Source organism: Tripterygium wilfordii, chromosome 20 (genome assembly GCF_013401445.1).
Source record: "Tripterygium wilfordii isolate XIE 37 chromosome 20, ASM1340144v1, whole genome shotgun sequence".
Lineage (NCBI taxonomy): Eukaryota > Viridiplantae > Streptophyta > Magnoliopsida > Celastrales > Celastraceae > Tripterygium > Tripterygium wilfordii.
In genome coordinates this window covers 8,311,446-8,332,800 of record NC_052251.1, presented here as the reverse complement: position 1 = coordinate 8,332,800, position 21,355 = coordinate 8,311,446, and the positions used below count along the sequence as shown (strand labels likewise).

Genomic DNA, 21,355 nt, shown 5'->3' with positions numbered 1-21,355 from the left:
TAGCATGGATACTTCTATTGGCACACTTGATCCTTCAGTGATGGAAGATCATTAGGTTTCTCCAAATCTCCGATACTAAAACAAGTATCGAAAAGGTATACTCCTAGATTTTTTCATCTCTTCAAAGAGGAATATGGTTGTGTTGATTCATTTATAGTGAAGGATGACATACAAGAGACAAATCTCTATATTGTTTCTCCACATTGGAAAAAGGAGAAAGAATATAAAGTATTTTGTGACACTAACAATGATGTGATGACTTGTAGTTGCAAGAAGTTTGAAAGTGAGGGGATGTTGTGTTGTCATATATTGAGAGTGCTTAGTCGACTTAATGTAATGAAAATTCTGGAGAAATATATTTGCAATAGACTTACGATGGTTGTCAAGAGTCGGATTGTATCAGATGAAGAGAAGCCAAATGAAGAAGAAGATTGTAATGATTGGATTCGAAGAGTACAATCACAACTCCTACGGTTAACATATCAAGCTTCAATGAACAAAGATTCGCGTATTTTTATGAGGTGGAAGAAACTTGAAGATTTTACAATGGGTAAGGAGGTGGAAACCGACAAAGTGCTTGAAAATAAGGTTAGCGATTGAATGGAAAATGTCAAAGGATTGAAGAAGAAGGAAGGTTGAAAGAGAAAGAGAAGAATGAAACCGCAACATGAGACGCGTTCAAGAAAAGTTAAAAAAACTTCAAATTCTAATGTGGTAATTTAAAATTTAAATGCTTTTATTGTACATAATTGCTTTTTTCATGGTTGAAACTTGAAAATTTATTTTTTTTTACATGTAGCAGGATTGCTCGAGTCCACATATATCACAAAGTGTTCATTTACCAAGACCACCAACTTTTGACCTTAATTTGACATCAAGTCAAGAAATGATGAGTCTCTCACTATTGATGAATTTGCTGCTAAGATATTTTGCCCAGATGTGATAAATTTGTTGCTAAGATATTGAACACATTTTGCAGGTAATATTACCTTCTGTTGTCCCACCTTATGGTGCATCATCTCATGGACAACCTGAAGATTTTGCCCCACCTTATGGTGCATCATCTCATGGACAATTGAAAATATTTTGAATGCGTTAGAGTTGGAGGAAGACTAGATGTTATAGTCCTGGGCATGGATTGAATGCATTAGACTTAATTTTTCATTTGTTTATGTTAAGACTTTAGCTGGATGGATTGCTACTGTTTATTGCTAATTTTGTAGCTGCTTAGCACAACCGGAATGAGAATTGCCTTAATACTAAAATATTTTTTTGTCAGTGGTGTGTTAAAATTTATTGGGTTGTGGGATGGATTACTTAAAATTGTTCTAAATTTTATCTCTGTAAGTGTTCATTATAGTTGGAGTAAAAATCTTGTTATCTTATTACTCATGTTGATGATAACCATCTCACTACCCCAATAGTACATCCAGTAATTTGAACAAACTCTAGTAATTTAAACAAACTCAACAAATACACAAGGAAACCTAGGAAAGATAATCCTTAATATGAAAGCAAGATGGACAGATTATAGCACAAGAGGGGCAACGAGAAGATTACAAAAAAACCTCAATATGATAGCAACATGTATTAACTGTTTTGGATCTCCTAATTCAAGGCAAAACAAACAGAGAATCAAATACATCATTCAAGACTAGAATATAAATAACCCAAAATCAAATACATCATGCAAGACCAAGATTATCAAACTTGAGAGAAGATCTAGTCATAAAAATAGAGATACAGATGAGGAGACGCTGTCTTCAACTACGCAGAGTCTTCAACGAAGGTGAGTCTTCTTACTTCACCGATTTGTCTTCTATTCAAGAAACTTGAGAGGCGATCTGACTTGAGAGGAGATCTGGTTTGAGAAGGAGATGTTTGAGAAAGTGGACCGGATGATGAGAGCTGTGTGCGTGAGAGAGATGATATCTGATTTTGGGATTTGCCCTAAACTAAAAGTGGGTCAAGTGACATTCAGTCGTTGGATTTAATTGTACAAATCCAACAGCTGAAACAAGTACCGGTCTTTAGCACCGGATGATAAGAACTGGACGAACCCCGGATCCTTGTTTGATACCATCACCCTTATTGCCCACTTAAACACATCAAAACAAAAAACAATTAATATCATATCTTCTATTTATTCCAAATTAATTAACTTCGTAGATATCGAACCACAAAATAGTTAATGGATATTAATAACATGTGCCCTAAGCGCATTTGTTAAGAATTCACTATAGCAAACCTGTGTAATTAATACTCTCTCACCTAATTTTTAAAACTTAAAATATATATCTTTTTCACATTTCAATGCACATTTTTCCAGCCTTATCTAGTACCTTAAGGGCACACATTATCATTTTACTTAGTTAATTACTCAACTAAATTCCTACCTTCAGAACTTAGAAAAGATGATGATCTACCCACCAGTAACCCAACAATAAAATACATTACATATTGTGAAAGTTGGGCTCAAGAGTTAAAGACTGTGGAAGTCAGACATAGGCATAGGTGTCGATCGATCAATATCGTTTGATGCTGGTATGCCTCAAGTCAATGGTGAAGTTGATCGATCGACATCGGGACCATTTGTTTGACAGTTGTAAATTCAGTAGAATTCTTATTAGATTTTGAGTTGAAAACCCCAAAACGAATTAGAGTTTCCTTCTCATATGTTTCATGTAACCTATAAGAATTAAGATTAGTGCAACTTTCTAATATGTGGTTAGGTAGAAGGGTTTGAGGTGTGAGAATGAGAGAGTCCAAGAGAAAAGAATTTAGTGGTTAGTTCTTGAGTTCAAAAACTCATCTTTTTTTCTGTAAATATTCTTCATATTAATGGAATTCTTTGTTGTTGTTCATTCGAGAACGTAGCTAAGGTTTGTCAAACCTCGTTAAATATTGTATCTTGTTTCTCTCATGTTTTCGCATATTTTTTATATTCGAATTTTGTTCGTTGTATTAAAGAATTATGACTTTGGCACTGGACATTCCAAAAATAGATAGTATCGAGTCAGATGAATTCAATGATAGATGCATATTGGTATTTCAACCTTCTTCCTTCCAGGATTTATCTGAAAGTGAATCCAATACTTCTTGGTCATGAGTAATGAAACGCCCCATAAATATCTTTACTTTACAACAAAACTAGGCCCGATCAACTGGAATGTGTATTATCATATAACACTTCCCCCACAAAAATAATGGATTCTAAGATGCAAGCAAGTACATAATATGGATTTTGAAGACGTAACATCATTACCAATTCGAGTTTTTTTGAACATGGACAGAACGACACAACCTTATTTGTTGACATTTATGTTTAAAATCCCAAAGTCTAATGTATTGTTGTTTTGGATTATCTTGATTGAAATATATTATATAATTATTCAACGAGCCAACGTCTCCACACCAACTTTTTTTGAAAATCCTGAAATCGAGTATCCGTGTCGAGTACGTATCCCGTTTCCGTATCCGTGCTATATAGCTGCATATATGCTAGCACTTATAACAACATATATATTATTTTTCAAATTGTATATGGAACCAAGTCCATGTCTATATATATTATTTCAAGGCTATATATATTTTTCATCTAGATGTACGTTTGTTTTCGAATAAACAGAGCAACATTTTTCCGGAGCCTCAATTTTGAAAAAATGTTGGGAAAAAATGAGATGATCCAAAGATGGTTTATAGAATCGAAAGACACCGCGAGTTACTAATTTTTGGCCCATGGAAGCAATAATTTATTTATTTCTTGTGTTTCTGTACCAATTCAAGGTTTCACAAATTAAAAAAGGAGCATGAACACAAAATCATAAGTTGATCCCATAAAAAAAACAACAAAAAAAATCAAGAACAATTGAGCAAATATGAATAAGAGAGAGAACAAATCCAGGAGATTTTGACCAAAAAAAAAAAAATCCACACAATCCTATAAAATCCAGTAAATCAATTATCTGTACTACAAGTATAAACAAACAAAGGAAAAATTAAAGAAAAAAAACGATCATAATCAAATATGAACAAGGAGCGATCGAACACAGAGTAGTCGTAAATGAAGGCATGATCATCTCTATATATAGAATCAGCTATTATTTTTTCTGAGTAGTTTTGTGATACTTGTCTTTGATCCACTGAAATCCGACGGCGGTCCCTTCCTTGACCTTCTTAACGCCAATCGACGCCACTGCTTTGGTCTTCCCGAGGCCTTCTCCGACCTTCTGCTTGTAATTACTCGTGTTGTTCCCGCTCTTCTTCTTGGTATCGGGTACAGAGACCGGGTCCGGGTTGTAGTCCCACTGATCAGCCCACGTAGCGCCTCCGTTCTTCTCCATCGAAGCCCTAAATCACAAGATTTCAATTCGAAATAGAGAGAGATTTGCCGATTTTGGGAATCTGTTTTGATGAGAGGAGAAGACGAAACTGCAAGAGCATGAGTCGTCAATGTTGGTTTATATAGTAAAAAAAGAAACACGACCAATCTAGGCATTACACGTGTCAATCAAACCCATTCTTTGTTTCTTAATGGACAAGAATACCCTTCTTTTGATTTTGTCACCAGTTTTATAAAAAAGACTTGTTTGACCAGACTTTTTCGACTAATATTTAGTCTATTAAAATCATCCCACGTCAGTTCGAAGAAATGCATTGAAATCTTATTTTATTTGGATTAAATAAAAATGTTTGAAAAGCGTGGGAGAGTGTCTAGAAGTATCTAGAATACTCGGAAGATTGGGTTGCCGTGGGCGAATCATGGTGGGTTCCCAGAAGCTTCTCCTTTGAATTTGTGCTGGTGGGGGACATGTATTTACATGTCATGACGTCAGCTGTTAGTCTATACATTCGTTTTATTTTTATTTTTTTAAAATCACCGATGCGGTCAAACTTACACAGGTGAGCTACCACGAAATTGAATTTTTTTTTCCTTCTTCTTCTGGATTTTAGTCCGGCTGTTTTATTTCTTTAATTATTTCATTACCTTTGCTTCTTATGGTTGGCTTTAACTTCTTGTGAGCTGCATTCCTTTGACAAAGCACATTGTTAGTGATAAAAATGTTTTTTTTCTTAATAAATATTTTGAATTTTCGCTAAGGATAGTTAGACACGGAAGAGTGCTGGAGAGTTTGACATTGTGGATGGATGGCGAGAAATTAGAAAACCAGATTCTTCTTCGATTATGAGACAAATTGTCGACCGGCTAAGGAAAACAGAGAGACAGGCAAGAATCGAGAGTTGGAAACGAATCAGAATATAGTGCTTGTTTGTTTGTTTCTTCATCTCAACTACTCTAGAATGGTCAAAGTGATCATGAACTGATCAAGTCTCTCTAATCTCTGTTCAGAAGGGGGTCCTGAGTCTGATTGAAGCCCAATATGGCATAGTTTGTGGGCTGGATCCGTTGCCGGGCTCGGGGGTTCGAATTTTCTGTGAGTACTATTCAGTAGTTTCCTCAATCAAATTGATTAGTCCATGGATCTCGAATTATGCATGATACCTGGGGAAACTTAAGCCCTAGGTCAACTATGGCTGCGATTAACTCATGTACTCATTAACACTAAGGCCGTTCTCTAGCGGCTTGGAGGCCCTAGACAAGTTAAGAAAATGACTCCCTCATTCCTCAAAATATTTTTTTTTTTATAAAAATGAAATCCAGCATATCTAATAAATTCAAAATACAATATAATTAGTTCTTGAATACACATAAATTATCACCAATATCCAATAAATTAAGCAACTCAAACTTATAAATTAATTACATCAAATGAGACCAAATAACGTTAAACTAAATCTAAGAAGAAAGGATTGATACTCTTCTAGCCTTTTGGTGTGCAAAATTGTTAATTAAATTGTTGTGATCAAGTTTAGCTATCATTTTTTTCTCGATAGACAATATGGCCAAAGGTTCAATCTATCTTGTGACATAGTTGATCGGAGATACTTTTTTATTAACTTCAGCTTGGAGAAACTTCTTTTTGTAGTAGCTACTGTAACTGGTATAGTCAATATTATCCTATAAGCTACCCAAGCATTAGGAAAAGCAAGACGTAAATTTTTTATATACTCCAACACTTCAATTGGTTTTGTTAACCTCTCCGGCAATGATTTTCTCAATAGCTGCAATTCTGAAAATAATTCAAGCGTGTCAATATCATAATCATCCCCATGTTTCAAAAAATCTTCAAGCGCGTCAAAAAATCACATTCTCAGGCAAATTTTCATCATCATTCACAGAGTTCAAATTTTTGGCATTCACAATCACATTCTCAGGCAAACTTTCACCAGCAGTCACACTCTTAGTTAAATTTGGTAGCATATTTCATATTTGTAGAGTTTACATACCTATTCATAGATCCCGTGAAAGATTGTGTGAGTTTATCTTGTCTTTCTTTCTTCTTCCTCTTCGAACTTCCCGATTTGAATTTTCTTATACCTGTCATGATTTTCTAATCACACGCAAACCTAACAGAAAAAAAAGAAAAAGAAAAAGCAAATTAGGGTTTAGAGAAACAAATAACAATTTACAATTTCTAATTAAGTGTGCCAAAAAAGGCCAAAGCAATAGAAATATATGATAGGTGATTTACCGGTGGTTTCCCTTTTCTTTCAATCTCTGACTCTCTCTCAAAACTCTCAAAACCTTTTTTCAATAAGACTAGTAGACCGTAGACGACAAACAACAGAAGTGCATAACAGGTTTTCTTAGTCTTTGGTCTTTACTAGTGTTCTTTCAATTCTTTAATTCTTATTTTACAATTATGACCCTCACTTGTCATTTTGTGTTTGGGTTAATGGGCTTGTTTTCTTAATTTGCTAAAGATTAGGATTTTTTTTCTTATATCAATTCATTCAATTGATAAGTACACTGTACTGTCTTGTACACACCTAAAAAACTATACAATTTAATAAAAAGTGAGGCCCCTCCCATGAGAGGCCCTAGGCAACTGCTTGTCTGACCTCCCTTTGGAGTCGGCTCTGATTAACACCCGATTACCCGAGCCATTAATTGGAGTGATAAGGATGGTGTGTATCACTCTGTTGACCAGGGTTCGAATCCTTATTCTCCGTTTAAAAAAAAAAAACTTATATACTCATTAAGTTAGATATATCGTGCCTCTTATACAACTGTGAGCATCCACAGTAGTATAATATAATACAGTACTTCAAAATTATTCTCTCTCTTCTCCTCTCTCCTATGTGGCACAATTTAATTGGATGAGTGGGTCCCATAATAATACTATTCATCAACACTCCATAAATTCCAACACTCTATATTCATTTTCTCTATTTTCTCTCTCTTCCTTTTCATCATCTCTCTCTTCCTTTTCATCTTCTCTCTCTTTCTTTTCATCACCTCTCTTTTCCTTTTAATCTCTCTTTCTTCATTTTCATCACATTTCTCTTCATTTTCATCATCTCTCTCTTCACTATTCATCAACTATATATATACTCCAACTCTCAAGTATCATTTTTCCACAACTAAATTTTCAAGTGTCATTTTTCACCCATTGTGTGCATGTAGCGCTATATTTATCAAAAAAGTAACATTTCCAGTACTTGAAATACACTCCATTATATCTATTGTGAGAGTATAGCACTATATTTATCCAAAAAGTATTGTTAACAATGTTAAATATAACACCATTGTGGATGCTCTAATGTACTAATGTGTCATTGCTAGTTGTCACCTTATGTAAAATACTGAGGACATGTAATCCGCAATCGTAAACACTAAACAAGTTTGTCATTTGCACATTCAATATGAGTCTAAACTCGAGCCGTCAAGTTTGTCATTGCTAGTTGTCACCTTATGTAAAATACTGAGGACATGTAATCCGCAACCGTAAACACTAAACAAGTTTGCCATTTGCAAATTCAATATGAGTCTAATCTCTAGCCGTCAAGCCTGTGCACACAGAGAATTCCCACCAGACGACAATGTAAATTAGGTCAAAAATCCAACATGTGACCACAAGAATATTACTCCACGTGGAAACAACCGTAAACACATCATGATCAATCTATAGAAGCATACGACTAACGGTGAGTGATGGCTGTCATTCATAATACATGAGGGCTCTTGATTGTAGCCCAATATGAGAATGTTTATGGGCTTAGGGCCCATTATTGAAGCCCATGGACTTGGAATTATAGCAAACAGGAGCTTTAGGGATTTTGATCCACCGGAAAGAAGAATATGATTGATTGGTTTTGTTTCCAATTTTGGCAAGGCTAGTAGCTGTTTTTATGGATCTGGCAGCCATGTGAATTCCAAGAATTGTGGTCGTACGTACGATTCCAACATTACTTTTCTGGTGCACGTTGTTTGTTTTCTACTTCTAAGCAGACAGACAAACTCATGGATTCCCAAAAGGTTGGTCTTTATTATTCATAAATTCCATCAACTCACATGCACTGTAATAAATAATTTCTGTGAAAGCGAGGGGATGCGGGAGACCTGCAGTAGTATTTTTTTTTTTTTTTATAACTGCAGAGTCTGAAGTTTTAAGCACAACGTTTCGATGTCATTTTTGAATTGAAAAACTCATGTGAGTCTCAGAATAGAAACTAACATCAACGGATATGATTAAGAATTCAGACTCTACAATTATAACAACAGGCCCAGAGGGAGACCCTGACAATATGATCAAAGGACAAAATTGTAACAGTAGTGAAGGGATTGAGAGCAGGGACGTAACTAGGATTCAGAACGAGAGGGGGCACTGTGAGGCCCCATAAATTTTTTCTTTTTTTGCTTTTCTGTATTTGTTTGTTAGTGATAAATCTGATAAATATAATTAGTTCTTCAGGATTATAACCCTATCAAACATAAATTATCATATTGATATTACTTATACAAACAGTTACAAATTACAATTTTTGTGAACATTTTTCATTTTTTGAAAGTGTTGTATGATTGATTCATTACTGATATTATTGGCATAAAAATCATATGTATCACGTTTACAATCAAAAGTAATTTCCATTATGATAATGCTTGAGACCCCCAAAAGACCCCCAGTTAATATGGAGTGTTGGATGTAAAGTGGGCCCTACATGTATGTTTTTAATCAATAGCTATTTTAATGTCACATAGATTTGAGATACAGGTCAAATTTTGGAGGTCTCTAGCATTGTTCTTTCCATTATAGTGAAATCTTTGGGATAAAAAAACATATGAGTTTTTTAAGTTGCATATCTAACATAGTATAGAATAATGCAATTGAATAATAATGTAAATTGGATCGGACGGTATAAACAATGTCACAGTACTTGGGTTACAACATTTATGACTAAGTTCAACTAAAACTCTTGGGTTTGGGTTGGGTCACAAATTCACAATGTTTTTTTACTGGGGTTTAGGATTTCAAGTCGGACAATAACAGGTGTTTACGAAATATTTACATAACTTGCATTCGATTTCGAAAATACTTAATTGACCAAACCTGGATTGGTTTAAATCTGGACAAGTTAATCGGATAATAATATAATCCGGGTTAGGGTTCAGACAAGTAAATCAGACAATATTTTTGTGTTTGGACTTGGATTTTGGACATATAACTGATGTCTAAATTTGATTTAATCCAAGTCGATCGAACATATTCGGTCATCCGAACCGGACAAAATTTTGCTACCTCTATATATTTATATATATATATAATTTTTTTTTGAGAAAAACCAACTTGCTCTCCATATAGCTCCGCCCATGGTTGAGAGCATTAATGAGAATATAATTCATGAATGAAATCATCATCAACGTCTATCAAGCCTTGCTGATCCAATTGGTGTTGTTACCAACAGACAACGAGTGGATAGGTCTTGCAAGTTGTATTAGTGAACATACAACGAATGGAGTCCTTACAAGAACCCATTATCATAACATGCATCAATGAAAGTTGATGACGTCAAAAGTAGGGCTGACCCTACTGGACGAATCAGTTAGTCAAACCAATACCTTCCTTCCTGATCGATTGTCTTCTTTCTTGTACATGGAGCAAACGTAAGCTGCTGTAGAGCCCCGAGGGTGTGCTTGGGGGACCCCTCCGAAGCTCAAGTCAGTTCTGAACTTAACTAGGGAGAATGACTTGCTATTTGGAGCTCTGCCTCTTACCCATTAAGTAATTTAGAGTGTAGGAGTTAGAATGTTTACATGATGGTGGAGGTCCTTTTTTTATATGAGCTAAGTTATTTGAGTTGCAGTAGTAGTTAGACTCTCTCTCATTGGTTTTCCTGAGGATTTCTCGGATGGTAGATTCCCTCCGTATTCCTCTCCAAAAGGGAGTTGGATCCTGTTAAGAGTTGGTGTCCTATTGGGACATTAATTCATTAAGATTGTACTTCACCTTGGTCGGATGGGTTGGATCCACCTCGTTCGGGTAAAGGAAACCTACCTCGATCGGGTAGTAATTATTGAGAATTTGGATCGGGGGTGAGCCTACGTTACATGGGCCTAACACATGTGGGTTTACTTGGCATAGAAGAAAGTTCATCTTTACTCAAAAGCTTAAACCAATGAGTTGGATCTCCCAAAGGCCTTTTAAGCCACACACTTTATTTCTATTTTTTCAATGTGGGACTTTGTGTGAGTTCCAACAGTAATGATGTACGCAGGTCGGTGGTGAGCGAACATGCTCTTAATTTGGACAGTCTTTTCGGACAGTGTCGAGCAAGGCACTTCGGTCAATTCCGAGATACTTTCTCATTCTTGCCTAATTGGTTTACAGGTGCCACATGACTATTTATAATTGGTGGGGTTATTTTGGTATTATCAAAAGCCTACCATATATATATATATACATATATATATATATATACATATACATATATATATATACACACACACATTGGTTTTATTAATTTTGATAATTCTTCGTTAATTATTAGTGATGGCTTAAGAATGAACTCACGCTTGTTATATAATTTTCCAAATCTTTGACTCGTAATTTCCATGTCTCTATTTCTAATGCCAAGAGAACGTGAGATGCCTTAAACCTTTGAAGTCAAATTGATAGTGATTGCTAACCTAATCATTTGATATATAGCTTAATAATGATTACTTTGAAAATATGAACCAAAAATATCGTACTCTAAAAATCTACTATCGGGAAAATTATGAACTAGATTAGGTTGCAGAAAAGTTGTTTCAGAATTCTTAGACTGTACAGGAAATTAAGGATGGTTCGCGACAGTTATGAAAGAAATGATTTTGGAGAGTTTTCATAGAAATTATATAAATTTCTATTAAAACCCTTTCCTCCCCAATCACTACGAATCATTCTCCGAAATCTAGCCTTAAAAATTGCATTGGATGGTTCGTTTAATTCAGGCTTTGGCTTAGTTTGATAGTTTCTTTATTAATAAAGTAACCGTGTTTTTTTAACTATGGAAAAATCTTTGACTACTTTTGAATTATTCTATCCTTTTCAAGTAATTAGACAAATGACTAGATGTTAATGTGAAAAATCGTACTCTAATCCCTACTTAAGAGGTTTCTTTTTTAGTTACTTAATTACTCCTAGGTGGATTAGGTTATGTAGTTAAATTAAGAATGTGGTCCATTTGATTGCATAAAGTAAATAGTTTGTTCTTAAAATTAAAAATTATTTATACAAATTAATCAACAATAATGTACTCCCCACAATAAAATATCTTGAATCAATGGCCATGATTCTTTATCTTCTTGTCTGTACATTTTTTTTTTGAAACAAGAATTTGGGGAGGGGGTAGGATTCGAACTCACGACCTAATGAGTGGATGATATTTTATATGCAATGTGATTGTCGTTCAATCAACGGCTCACTCGCTTGTCTGTCCATATTTTAATGCAGTGTCTTGACTTGTAAATAGTATCTAGCTATGTGTACAGTTCGAGTTTTTTACCAAAATAACACTCTCACTCAAAATATGTCCCAATATAACAATCGGGTGAAAATATTTCCCAAAATAGCACTACACGCCACTGTTAGTGGCGTGTTCTTTGTAAATTTTAGACGATCACGCCATCAAAGATGGCGTGAATAGTGTATAAAAACCAGTCACGCCAACCAAGTTGGCGTGACTGGTGGATTTATAAAGGTCACGCCAACCTTTAAAAAAAAAAAAACTAGTCACGCCGTTAGTAACAACGGCGTGACTAGTTAATATCTGATAAGAATTAACCCCAGTCACACACGCAGATCTTCTTTCTCCCTCCTCTCTCCCGTTTCTCCTCCCAACCCGTACCACACACAGAAACCACTACTCAAGCCTCCGACCAGTGAGACAACCACCACCAACGACCAGCCACTGCAAATCCGACCGATGAAGTAGCCACCACACCCTGTCGGACTGCCGATCCGTGAAGGTGGAGTGCATACACACCTCACACTCTTGTGATCAACAAGAGGTGAGAGAGAGTTTATTATAAATTTTGTTATTATATAAAAAATGTGATATTTGTATATGTGGTATTTGTGTATATGTGGTATTTGTTCATATGTTTATGGATATGAATGTGAATTTTTGTTTTAATGGTTATGCTCATATTAAAATATATAGAATTGATAATAATGTTTAAAAATGTTGGACAAAATACACAATATTTATTTGTTTTATGACACAATTATTATAATCTAATGTAGATTACAGAATATAATGACGTCAAATTGGAATCGAAATGCAAACTTCCAGTTTGAGGATGATTCTGATAATGACGAAATGCAAACTTCTAGTTCATATCAGCATTTCTCACCATCCGTGAATCTAAATTTAATCCCAGAAATGTGTCATAATGAAGATGATAGTCAGTTTGAGGGCGCAATTGGGATGATAGACTAGCTCATATCGCGCAGGAGCGATTCCCTCGCACGAGCATTGGCGAGTATATGCATTGGTATTACTCGATCACCTGACGGATTATTAGCGCTACATCGACTGATAGGCCACAAACAAATTTGGATTATGCGCCACGGGGGAGTCGGATACGACAAGTGGTAAGTACGCCGACATTTTCATATTTTATTTATGTAAGTTATATTATATTGTAATGTAATAAACATTAATGCAGGCTGCTTTGGCATTAGAGGGAGCAAAAAAAGCTGTTTCTGCATTGCGTGATGCTCTTAATAACTCTACTGCTGCCATTGCAAATAATTGGTTGGGAAATTGTCGTGACATTCTAGACGAGGTTGGTGAGGGACATCGATTTGAAGAAGTTATAGGCCCTGATGTTCAAGCTACGCCCCAGCATGGTGGTAGATATCCTCTTGGTCCATCACACCGACGTGGTCACATTTCCCGAGCAATTGACTTTACTATGCATCCATCCCAGTTGACGCAAGATGATGTTGGTCCATCAACTACTCCTACCGAATGGAGTAGGCACAGGACTATATGATTTCTCCAATTTGCTTGAACCATATTACTATTTTATGTGTTTATTTTTCATATGGATAGTTCGTATTTGATGAAATATTTTGCTGGATATGGATTTATGGATATGGATATGGATATATATATATGTATGTGTATTTTTGGCAGGTTGATTTTTTTTTTCATTTTTTGTTTCTGTGTTTACTGATCACGCCAAAATCGTTGGCGTGATCGAACAAAAATTGATGATCACGCCAACTGTGTTGGCGTGATCATCATAAAAATATGATTCATGCCAATATAGTTGACGTGAATCAAAGTATCCATTGGTCACTCCATTGGCAATGGAGTGACCAATGTTAACTAGATCACGCCATCAGACGTGATCGTTTAAAATTTACAAAGAACACGTCACTGGTAGTGGCGTGTAGTTCTATTTTAGGAAATATTGTCACTCAGGTGTTATATTGATTGGGTTTTGGTTCCAATTTTGGCAAGGCTAATAGCTGTTTTTATGGGTCTGGCAGCCATGTGAATTCCAAGAATTGTGGTCGTACGTACGATTCCAACATTACTTTTCTGGTGCACATTGTTTGTTTTCCACTTCTAAGCAGACAGACAAACTCATGGATTCCCGAAAGGTTGGTCTTTATTATTCATAAATTCCATCAACTCACATGCACTGTCATAAATAATTTCTGTGAAAGCGAGGGGATGCGCGAGACCTGCAGTATTTTTATTTTTTTTTATAACTGCAGAGTCTGAAGTTTTAAGCACAACGTTTCGATGTTATTTTTGAATTGAAAAACTCATGTGAGTCTCAGAATAGAAACCAACATCAACGGATATGATTAAGAATTCGGACTCTACAATTATAACAACAGGCCCAGAGGGAGACCCTGACAATGTGATCAAAGGACAAAATTGTGACAATAGTAAAAGGATTGAGAGCAGGGAACGTAACTAGGATTCAAAACGAGGGGGCACTACGAGGCCCCCGAATTTTTTTTTTTTGCTTTTCTGTATTCGTTTGTTTATGATAAATATGGTAAATATGATTAGTTCTTGAGGATTATAACCCTATCAAACATAAATTATTATATTGATATTATTTATACAAACAATTACAAATTACAATTTTTGCGAACATTTTTCATTTTTTGAAAGTGTTGTATGATTGATTCGTTACTGATATTATTGTCCTAAAAATGGTATGTATCAAGTTTATTTTCAAAAGTTATAATTTCCATTATAGTGAAATCTTTGGGATAAAAATATATGAGTTTTCCAAGTTGCATATCTAACATAATATAGAATAATGCAATTGAATAATAATGTAAATTGGATCAGACGGTATAAACGGTGTCACATGGACTTGGGTTACAACATTTAGGACTTAGTTCAACTAAAAATCTTGGGTTTGGGTTGGGTCACAAATTCACAATATTTTTTACTGGGGTTTAGGATTTCAAGTCGGACAATAACACATGTTTGTGAAATATTTACATAACTTGCATTTGATTTCGAAAATACTTAATTGACTAAATCCAGATTGGTTTAAATATGGACAAGTTAATCGGATAATAATATAATCCAGGTTAGGGTTCAGACAAGTAAATCAGACAATATTTTTGTGTTTGGACATGGATTTTGGACATATAACTGATGTCTAAATTTGATTTAATCCAGATCGAACATATTCGGTCATCAGAACCGGACAAAATTTTGCTACCTCTATATATTTTTTTATATATATAATTTTTTTTTGAGAAAAACCAACTTGCTCTCCATATAGCTCCGCCCATGGTTGAGAGCATTAATGAGAATATAATTCATGAATGAAATCATCATCAACGTCTATCAAGCCTTGCTGATCCAATTGGTGTTGTCACCAACAGACAACGAGTGGATAGGTCTTGCAAGTTGTATTAGTGAACATACAACGAATGGAGTCCTTACAAGAACCCATTATCATAACATGCATCAATGAAAGTTGATGACGTCAAAAGTAGGGCTGACCCTACTAGACGAATCAGTTAGTCAAACCAATACCTTCCTTCCTGATCGATTGTCTTCTTTCTTGTACATGGAGCAAACGTAAGCTGCTGTAGAGCTCCGAGGGTGTGCTTGGGGGACCCCTCCGAAGCTCAAGTCAGTTCTGAACTTAACTAGGGAGAATGACTCGCTATTTGAAGCTCTGCCTCTTACCCATTAAGTAATTTAGAGTGTAGGAGTTAGAATGTAATTTAGAGTGTAGGAGTTAGAATGTTTACATGATGGTGGAGGTCCTTTTTTTTATATGAGCTAAGTCATTTGAGTTGCAGTAGTAGTCAGACTCTCTTTCATTGGTTTTCCTGAGCATTTCTCGGATGGTAGATTCCCTCTGTATTCCTCTCCAAAAGGGAGTTGGATGACATTAATTCATTAAGATTGTACTTCACCTTGGTCGGATGGGTTGGATCCACCTTGTTCGGGTAAAGGAAACCTACCTCGATCGGGTAGTGATTATTGAGAATTTGGATCGGGGGTGAGCCCACGTTACATGGGCCTAACACATGTGGGTTTACTTGGCATAGAAGAAAGCTCATCTTTACTCGAAAGCTTAAACCAATGAGTTGGACCTCCCATAGGCCTTTTAAGCCACACACTTTATTTCTATTTTTTCAATGTGGGACGTTGTGTGAGTTCCAACAGTAATGATGTACGTAGGTCGGTAGTGAGCGAACATGCTCTTAATTTGGACAGTCTTTTCGGACAGTGTTGAGCAAGGCGCTTCGGTCAATTCCGAGAAATTTTCTCATTCTTGCCTAATTGGTTTACAGGCCACATGACTATTTATAATTGGTGGGGTTATTTTGGTATTATCAAAAGCCTACCATATATATACATATACATACATACATATATACATACATACATATATATATACATATATATATATGTGTGTGTGTGTGTATATATACACATTGGTTTTATTAATTTTGATAATTCTTCGTTAATTATTAGTGATGGCTTAAGAATGAACTCACGCTTGTTATATAATTTTCCAAATCTTTGACTCGTAATTTCCATGTCTCTATTTCTAATGCCAAGAGAACGTGAGATGCCTTGAACCTTTAAAGCCAAATTGATAGTGATTACTAACCTAATCATTTGATATATAGCTTAATAATGATTACTTTGAAAATATGAACCAAAAATATCGTACTCTAAAAATCTACTATCGGGAAAATTATGAACTAGATTAGGTTGCAGAAAAGTTGTTTCAGAATTCTTAGACTAAACAGGAAATTAAGGATGGTTCGCGACGGTTATGAAAGAAATGATTTAGGAGAGTTTTCATAGAAATTATATAAATTTCTATTAAAACCCTTTCCTCCCCAATCACTATGAATCATTCTCCGAAATCTAGCCTTAAAAATTGCATTGGATGGTTCATTTAATTCATGCTTTGGCTTAGTTTGATAGTTTCTTTATTAATAAAGTAACCGTGTTCTTTTTACTATGGAAAAATCTTTAACTACTTTTGAATTATTCTATCATTTTCAAGTAATTAGACAAATGACTAGATGTTAATGTGAAAAATCAAACTCTAATACCTATTTAAGAGGTTTCTTTTTTAGTTACTTAATTACTCCTAGGTGGATTAGGTTATGTAGTTAAATTAAGAATGTGGTCCACTTGATTGCATAAAGTAAATAGTTTGTTCTTAAAATTAAAAATCAACAATAATGTACTCCCTACAATAAAATATCTTGAATCAATGGCCATGATTCTTTTTCTTCTTGTCTATCTATATTTTTTTATTTTTTTTTAAACAATGATTTGGATAGGGGTATAATTCGAACACATGACCTAATGAGTGAATAATCTCTTATATATAATGTGATTATCGATCAACCAACAACTCACTTTTTTGTCTGTCCATATTTTTAATGAAGTGTCTTGACTTGTATATAGTGCCTAACTATGTGTAGAGTTCCTATATATTATTATATTTGTTTGGGTCAAGAAACACTATGATTTGGACGGCAGAGTTAAAGCAAATGTAATTTGGATAAAAAGTGGCGACAACAAAATTAGGTTGCTTTTGGCTCTTTGATTGATCCCCTCAAGTGGGAACAAAGTCAATGTCCGTACATATTTCAATTAATTAACAACAACAATAATAATAAAAAATATATTTTGGTTTTGATTGTTAGTAATAACTAGCAGTTAACATTTGGTTATCATGTAGTAATTCGTTTTTTTTTTTATTCTAAGATATTACATAAATTTGGGACAAAAAGTACTTTTCATCACTTATTTATAGGCGTGGTTTCATTTTTGTCCATAAACCTTTTTTTTCCCCAATTTTGTGTCCCAACTATAGATAAGTACCCCAATTACGAAAATGATATATAGTCCAACAATTTGTAGCCTAAGAGAGCCCAACAGGTTTATTCCATTATTTTATCTCAGAATTTATTGTTCAAAACTTATTGTTTTAATATAAATTCCATTGTTTTTTAAAGCACAGTCTAGAATTCATTGTTTTAGTTCTGAATCCATTAAAAAAAATAATAGAATTAAGATCCACCCGATAAAACTTATTGACAATGCATCTTGTTAGAAAGAGATTTATGCGTTAATTCTTATTTATCAAAAAAAAAACTTAATACGCTAATTCCGAATATGTAATTTATTAAAAATCTAACATATATTTTAATAATTAAAAAAGGTTAGTTTTAAAATTCCCTAAACCCATGTGGCTCGATTCCTCCTATCTTAATCTATATAATATGCACAACTAGGGTTGTAATTTTCCAAAAGGAAATGTGTGACACTGCCTTCCAATAGGTACCTCTTGCCCAGAAATATTAAATTCGTGAACATTTCAATTGATTTCAGTAATTTGGAGGTACCTGCCCAACTCTCCAAAATTACCAAAAAGGGCTTCTCTTTTTATGATATGGATGGATGGCTGTCTTCCACTAGTTGAACATGTAGGTATAAAGGTTTGGAATCATGAAAGTAATCACATCATTATCAAATTTATATGATCTGCCAACAATTCAACCACATCATGTCCTCCTTGGCCTATCCAGGGATGTCTCCTTTCTTTTTTTGTTTCTCAAGTACGTACATGGGCTTCATTATTGCATGCCTCACCTAGTATATACGTCCATGAAACAAATTTAAGAAACTCATGTATTTATTGTTGTAGATGAAAAGGATAAAACTTAAGAATTTGTTCATAGGAGCCACCTCCAACCTACAAAAAGTATAGAGAAAGTGACAATCAAAAAGTCTTTGACCTCCGACGGTCAAGTTAGTATCGACCGTAGACAAGGAATAAGAGATTGACAAAGAGAGTAGAGTGAGATTGTCATGACCGTCATGGTGGGCGCAACATAGAATGTTTCGGTGAGCATCTCTGAAGAGAGGGTTGCGTAGAGTGAACATGATCGAGGGAGTGCTAGGGGTGTCCCCTAAAATGTACAAGACCAAGGGAGTGCTTGAGGAGTTGCATAGAGTGAACATGATTGAGGGAGTGTTAGGGGCATCACATAGAGTGGACATGGTCAATTGACTTTTATGGGCGTCGCGTGGAGTGAACATGACCGAGGGAGTGATAGGGGTGTCACGTAAAGTGAACATGATTGAGGTAGTGTTATGAGTATCGTGTAGAGTGAATATGTTCGAGAGAATATTATAAGTGCCTTTGCAGACTGTGTGATAGGGTTGCCTCCGCGTGAAGCGTAGCTAAATGAAGTGATATCGAGTGTTTTCATAATGTTTTGTGGTAGTCCATTGATGTACGTAGATCAAGAAAGTATATTATAGAGAAAGAGAGCTTGTTAGCCTTCTGGTCTTGAATAAAGTTTTCCTCCAGATCTTGTCAAAGTGTGAATCCCTCTATTTATAGGTATTTTGTGGGACCTACTAGGTGATGTAAGTCATATCAAAACCTTTGGGCCTATGAGGTGACGGTTTGGGGTGTTGGACTTTGGCTCTGGGCAAAGCCTTTGTGTAGTACTCGACCAGCTCCCGTGGGCAGGGCCTCAAGTCTCTGCATAGGCAAGCTTGGGAGGGTGTTGTCAAGCTGCCGAGTGGTGAGGGGGCTACATCTCATAAATCCCAGATCACCCAGGGGATGAGGGGAAGTGCAGAATATAATAGGTCAAACTCTCAAACAACCGGTTTTCCTTGGAGTGATGACATTACATCTCATAAAAACTCTGCAGTTAAGCATGCTTCTGCCAAAGCAATATTGTGATAAGTGACCTCATGGGAAGACAAAGCCGTGAGGGCCAGTTGGGTCCAAAGCAGACAAAGTGTTATTGGACTTGAGGGGGTGAGCTGTTACACTTTGAGCCTACGGAGCCTCGTGAGGCCTATGAGTTTGTCCGTACTTGACCTAAAGAGAGTTGTTGAGCTAGACTTGGGTCTTGTACCAAATTTGGCCAAAACAATTTATCTCACTCTCTAAATTAAGAGGCTCTTGGCTTAAAGAGCACTTTCACTGTTGCTATAGAGCGAGTAAGCCATGGTCAACATACTGCATCATTAGCGTAGATATGGGCAGTAGGGCGGACCATGTCTGTCGAGATGCATCAAGTTGTAGGGCGGTTGGATGGTTAGATAATAAATTTTATGACCAGTCGAGTTGACTGAACATAAGGGATCAGTTGAATGGAATAATAGATGCTAGAGGCATGTTGGGATGCATCTGAGGCCATGGACCTATTGAAGTGATGGTTGCCTAGGCCTTGAGCTTGTTGGACTTTTGTGAAGATCGTAGACCTGTTGAGCTCTTGAGAAGGTCATGGGTTGTAGAATGAATGCCTACTCCACGTAGTCGACCAAGTGTCGAATGGTGATCACGGCCTCCATGTGTCTCCCATGGGATGTTGTTTGTTGGGATAAATTAGGCATTTTCAGAGCATGCTTGTCTCTCGATTGCTACTCGTCAATTTGAAACAAATGTTAGGACAAGCGATGGTAGAGCCATCGATCCTCCGACATCTTAGTCAGTCAAAGTTTGATGAGAGATGAACTAAGCATCAAAGGTCGATAATACTTATGTGTCAATTGAGGGCACCTGCGGCATCTTCGGTCTATTGATGTTGGATGTCAATTATGGCTCTACTAGTCAAATGACGGTGGATGTCGAGTGGAATCAAACTCTACTAGCGTGATGATTGTCAGGACCCCACGATGGGTGTCAATTGGACAAAAATCTACAATCAAGAATTTATTGTTTGGGGGTCATCGACAAGTGACAATCTACAAAAAAAAAAAAAAAAAAAAAAAAAAAAAAAAAAAAAAAAGGTGATAGTCGAAAAGTCCTTGATAGGGGGTGCTAACCAATGAACCTCCCATGGTTAGGTCAGTATTGAGAGTAGGCAAAGAACACAAGACAAAGAAAGTAAAGTGAGATTAGCATGACCTTAATTATCAAATTTATAAAAAAAAGTAGAACATCATTATTAGGGGTGGAAGTTCGATGGTTCAGGATTCGGGTTCAATCCAGGTCCAGTTTTAGCCAAACCGAATTTTTTGGTTTCATTTTTAAGTAAACTAGACCAGATCAAATAACATACAGAAACTTAAATAAACCAAACCATATATTTGGGTTTTCGGTTTAAACAGAAATTATAGAAGAGAATTCAATTAAAGTGAGATGACGGAATTGTAAATAGAGGAAACTTTAGGATAGAATGGTCTTTTGAGAGAGAGACAAAGAGGGGAGAGATTAGAGAGACGAGAGAGAGAAGACCTGACAGTAAAGTAATCAAGTGTTTTTCTTTTTTTGAGGAGTAAAGTACTCAAGCGTTGTAAGATATTTTGGTTAAAATAATATTATATATACTATATATAAGTAATAAAATAAGACATGTCATTTAATTTCAATTGTTCGGTTTATAACCGAATTAACTTTTTTGAGACCGAATCGAAATCGAAAAACACCAAATTCCAAAAACCGCAAACCAAAAAACCGAACCAAATAAATATT

The 21,355-nt window shown here is 35.5% G+C and overlaps 1 protein-coding gene across 1 annotated transcript; it reads right to left on the bottom strand.

Annotated features, from left to right (window-relative positions):
- Positions 1 to 3,858: 3,858 nt before the first annotated feature.
- On the bottom strand, positions 3,859 to 4,445 carry LOC119987251. Its single transcript, XM_038832110.1, has one exon. It carries the CDS (start codon positions 4,341 to 4,343, stop codon positions 4,101 to 4,103), a length of 243 nt encoding a protein of 80 aa, XP_038688038.1. The 5' UTR covers positions 4,344 to 4,445; the 3' UTR covers positions 3,859 to 4,100.
- Positions 4,446 to 21,355: the final 16,910 nt, after the last annotated feature.

Bases quoted from the DNA above. Each gene is read 5' to 3' on its own strand.
- LOC119987251 (XM_038832110.1), bottom strand. From the start codon at position 4,343: ATGGAGAAGAACGGAGGCGCTACGTGGGCTGATCAGTGGGACTACAAC.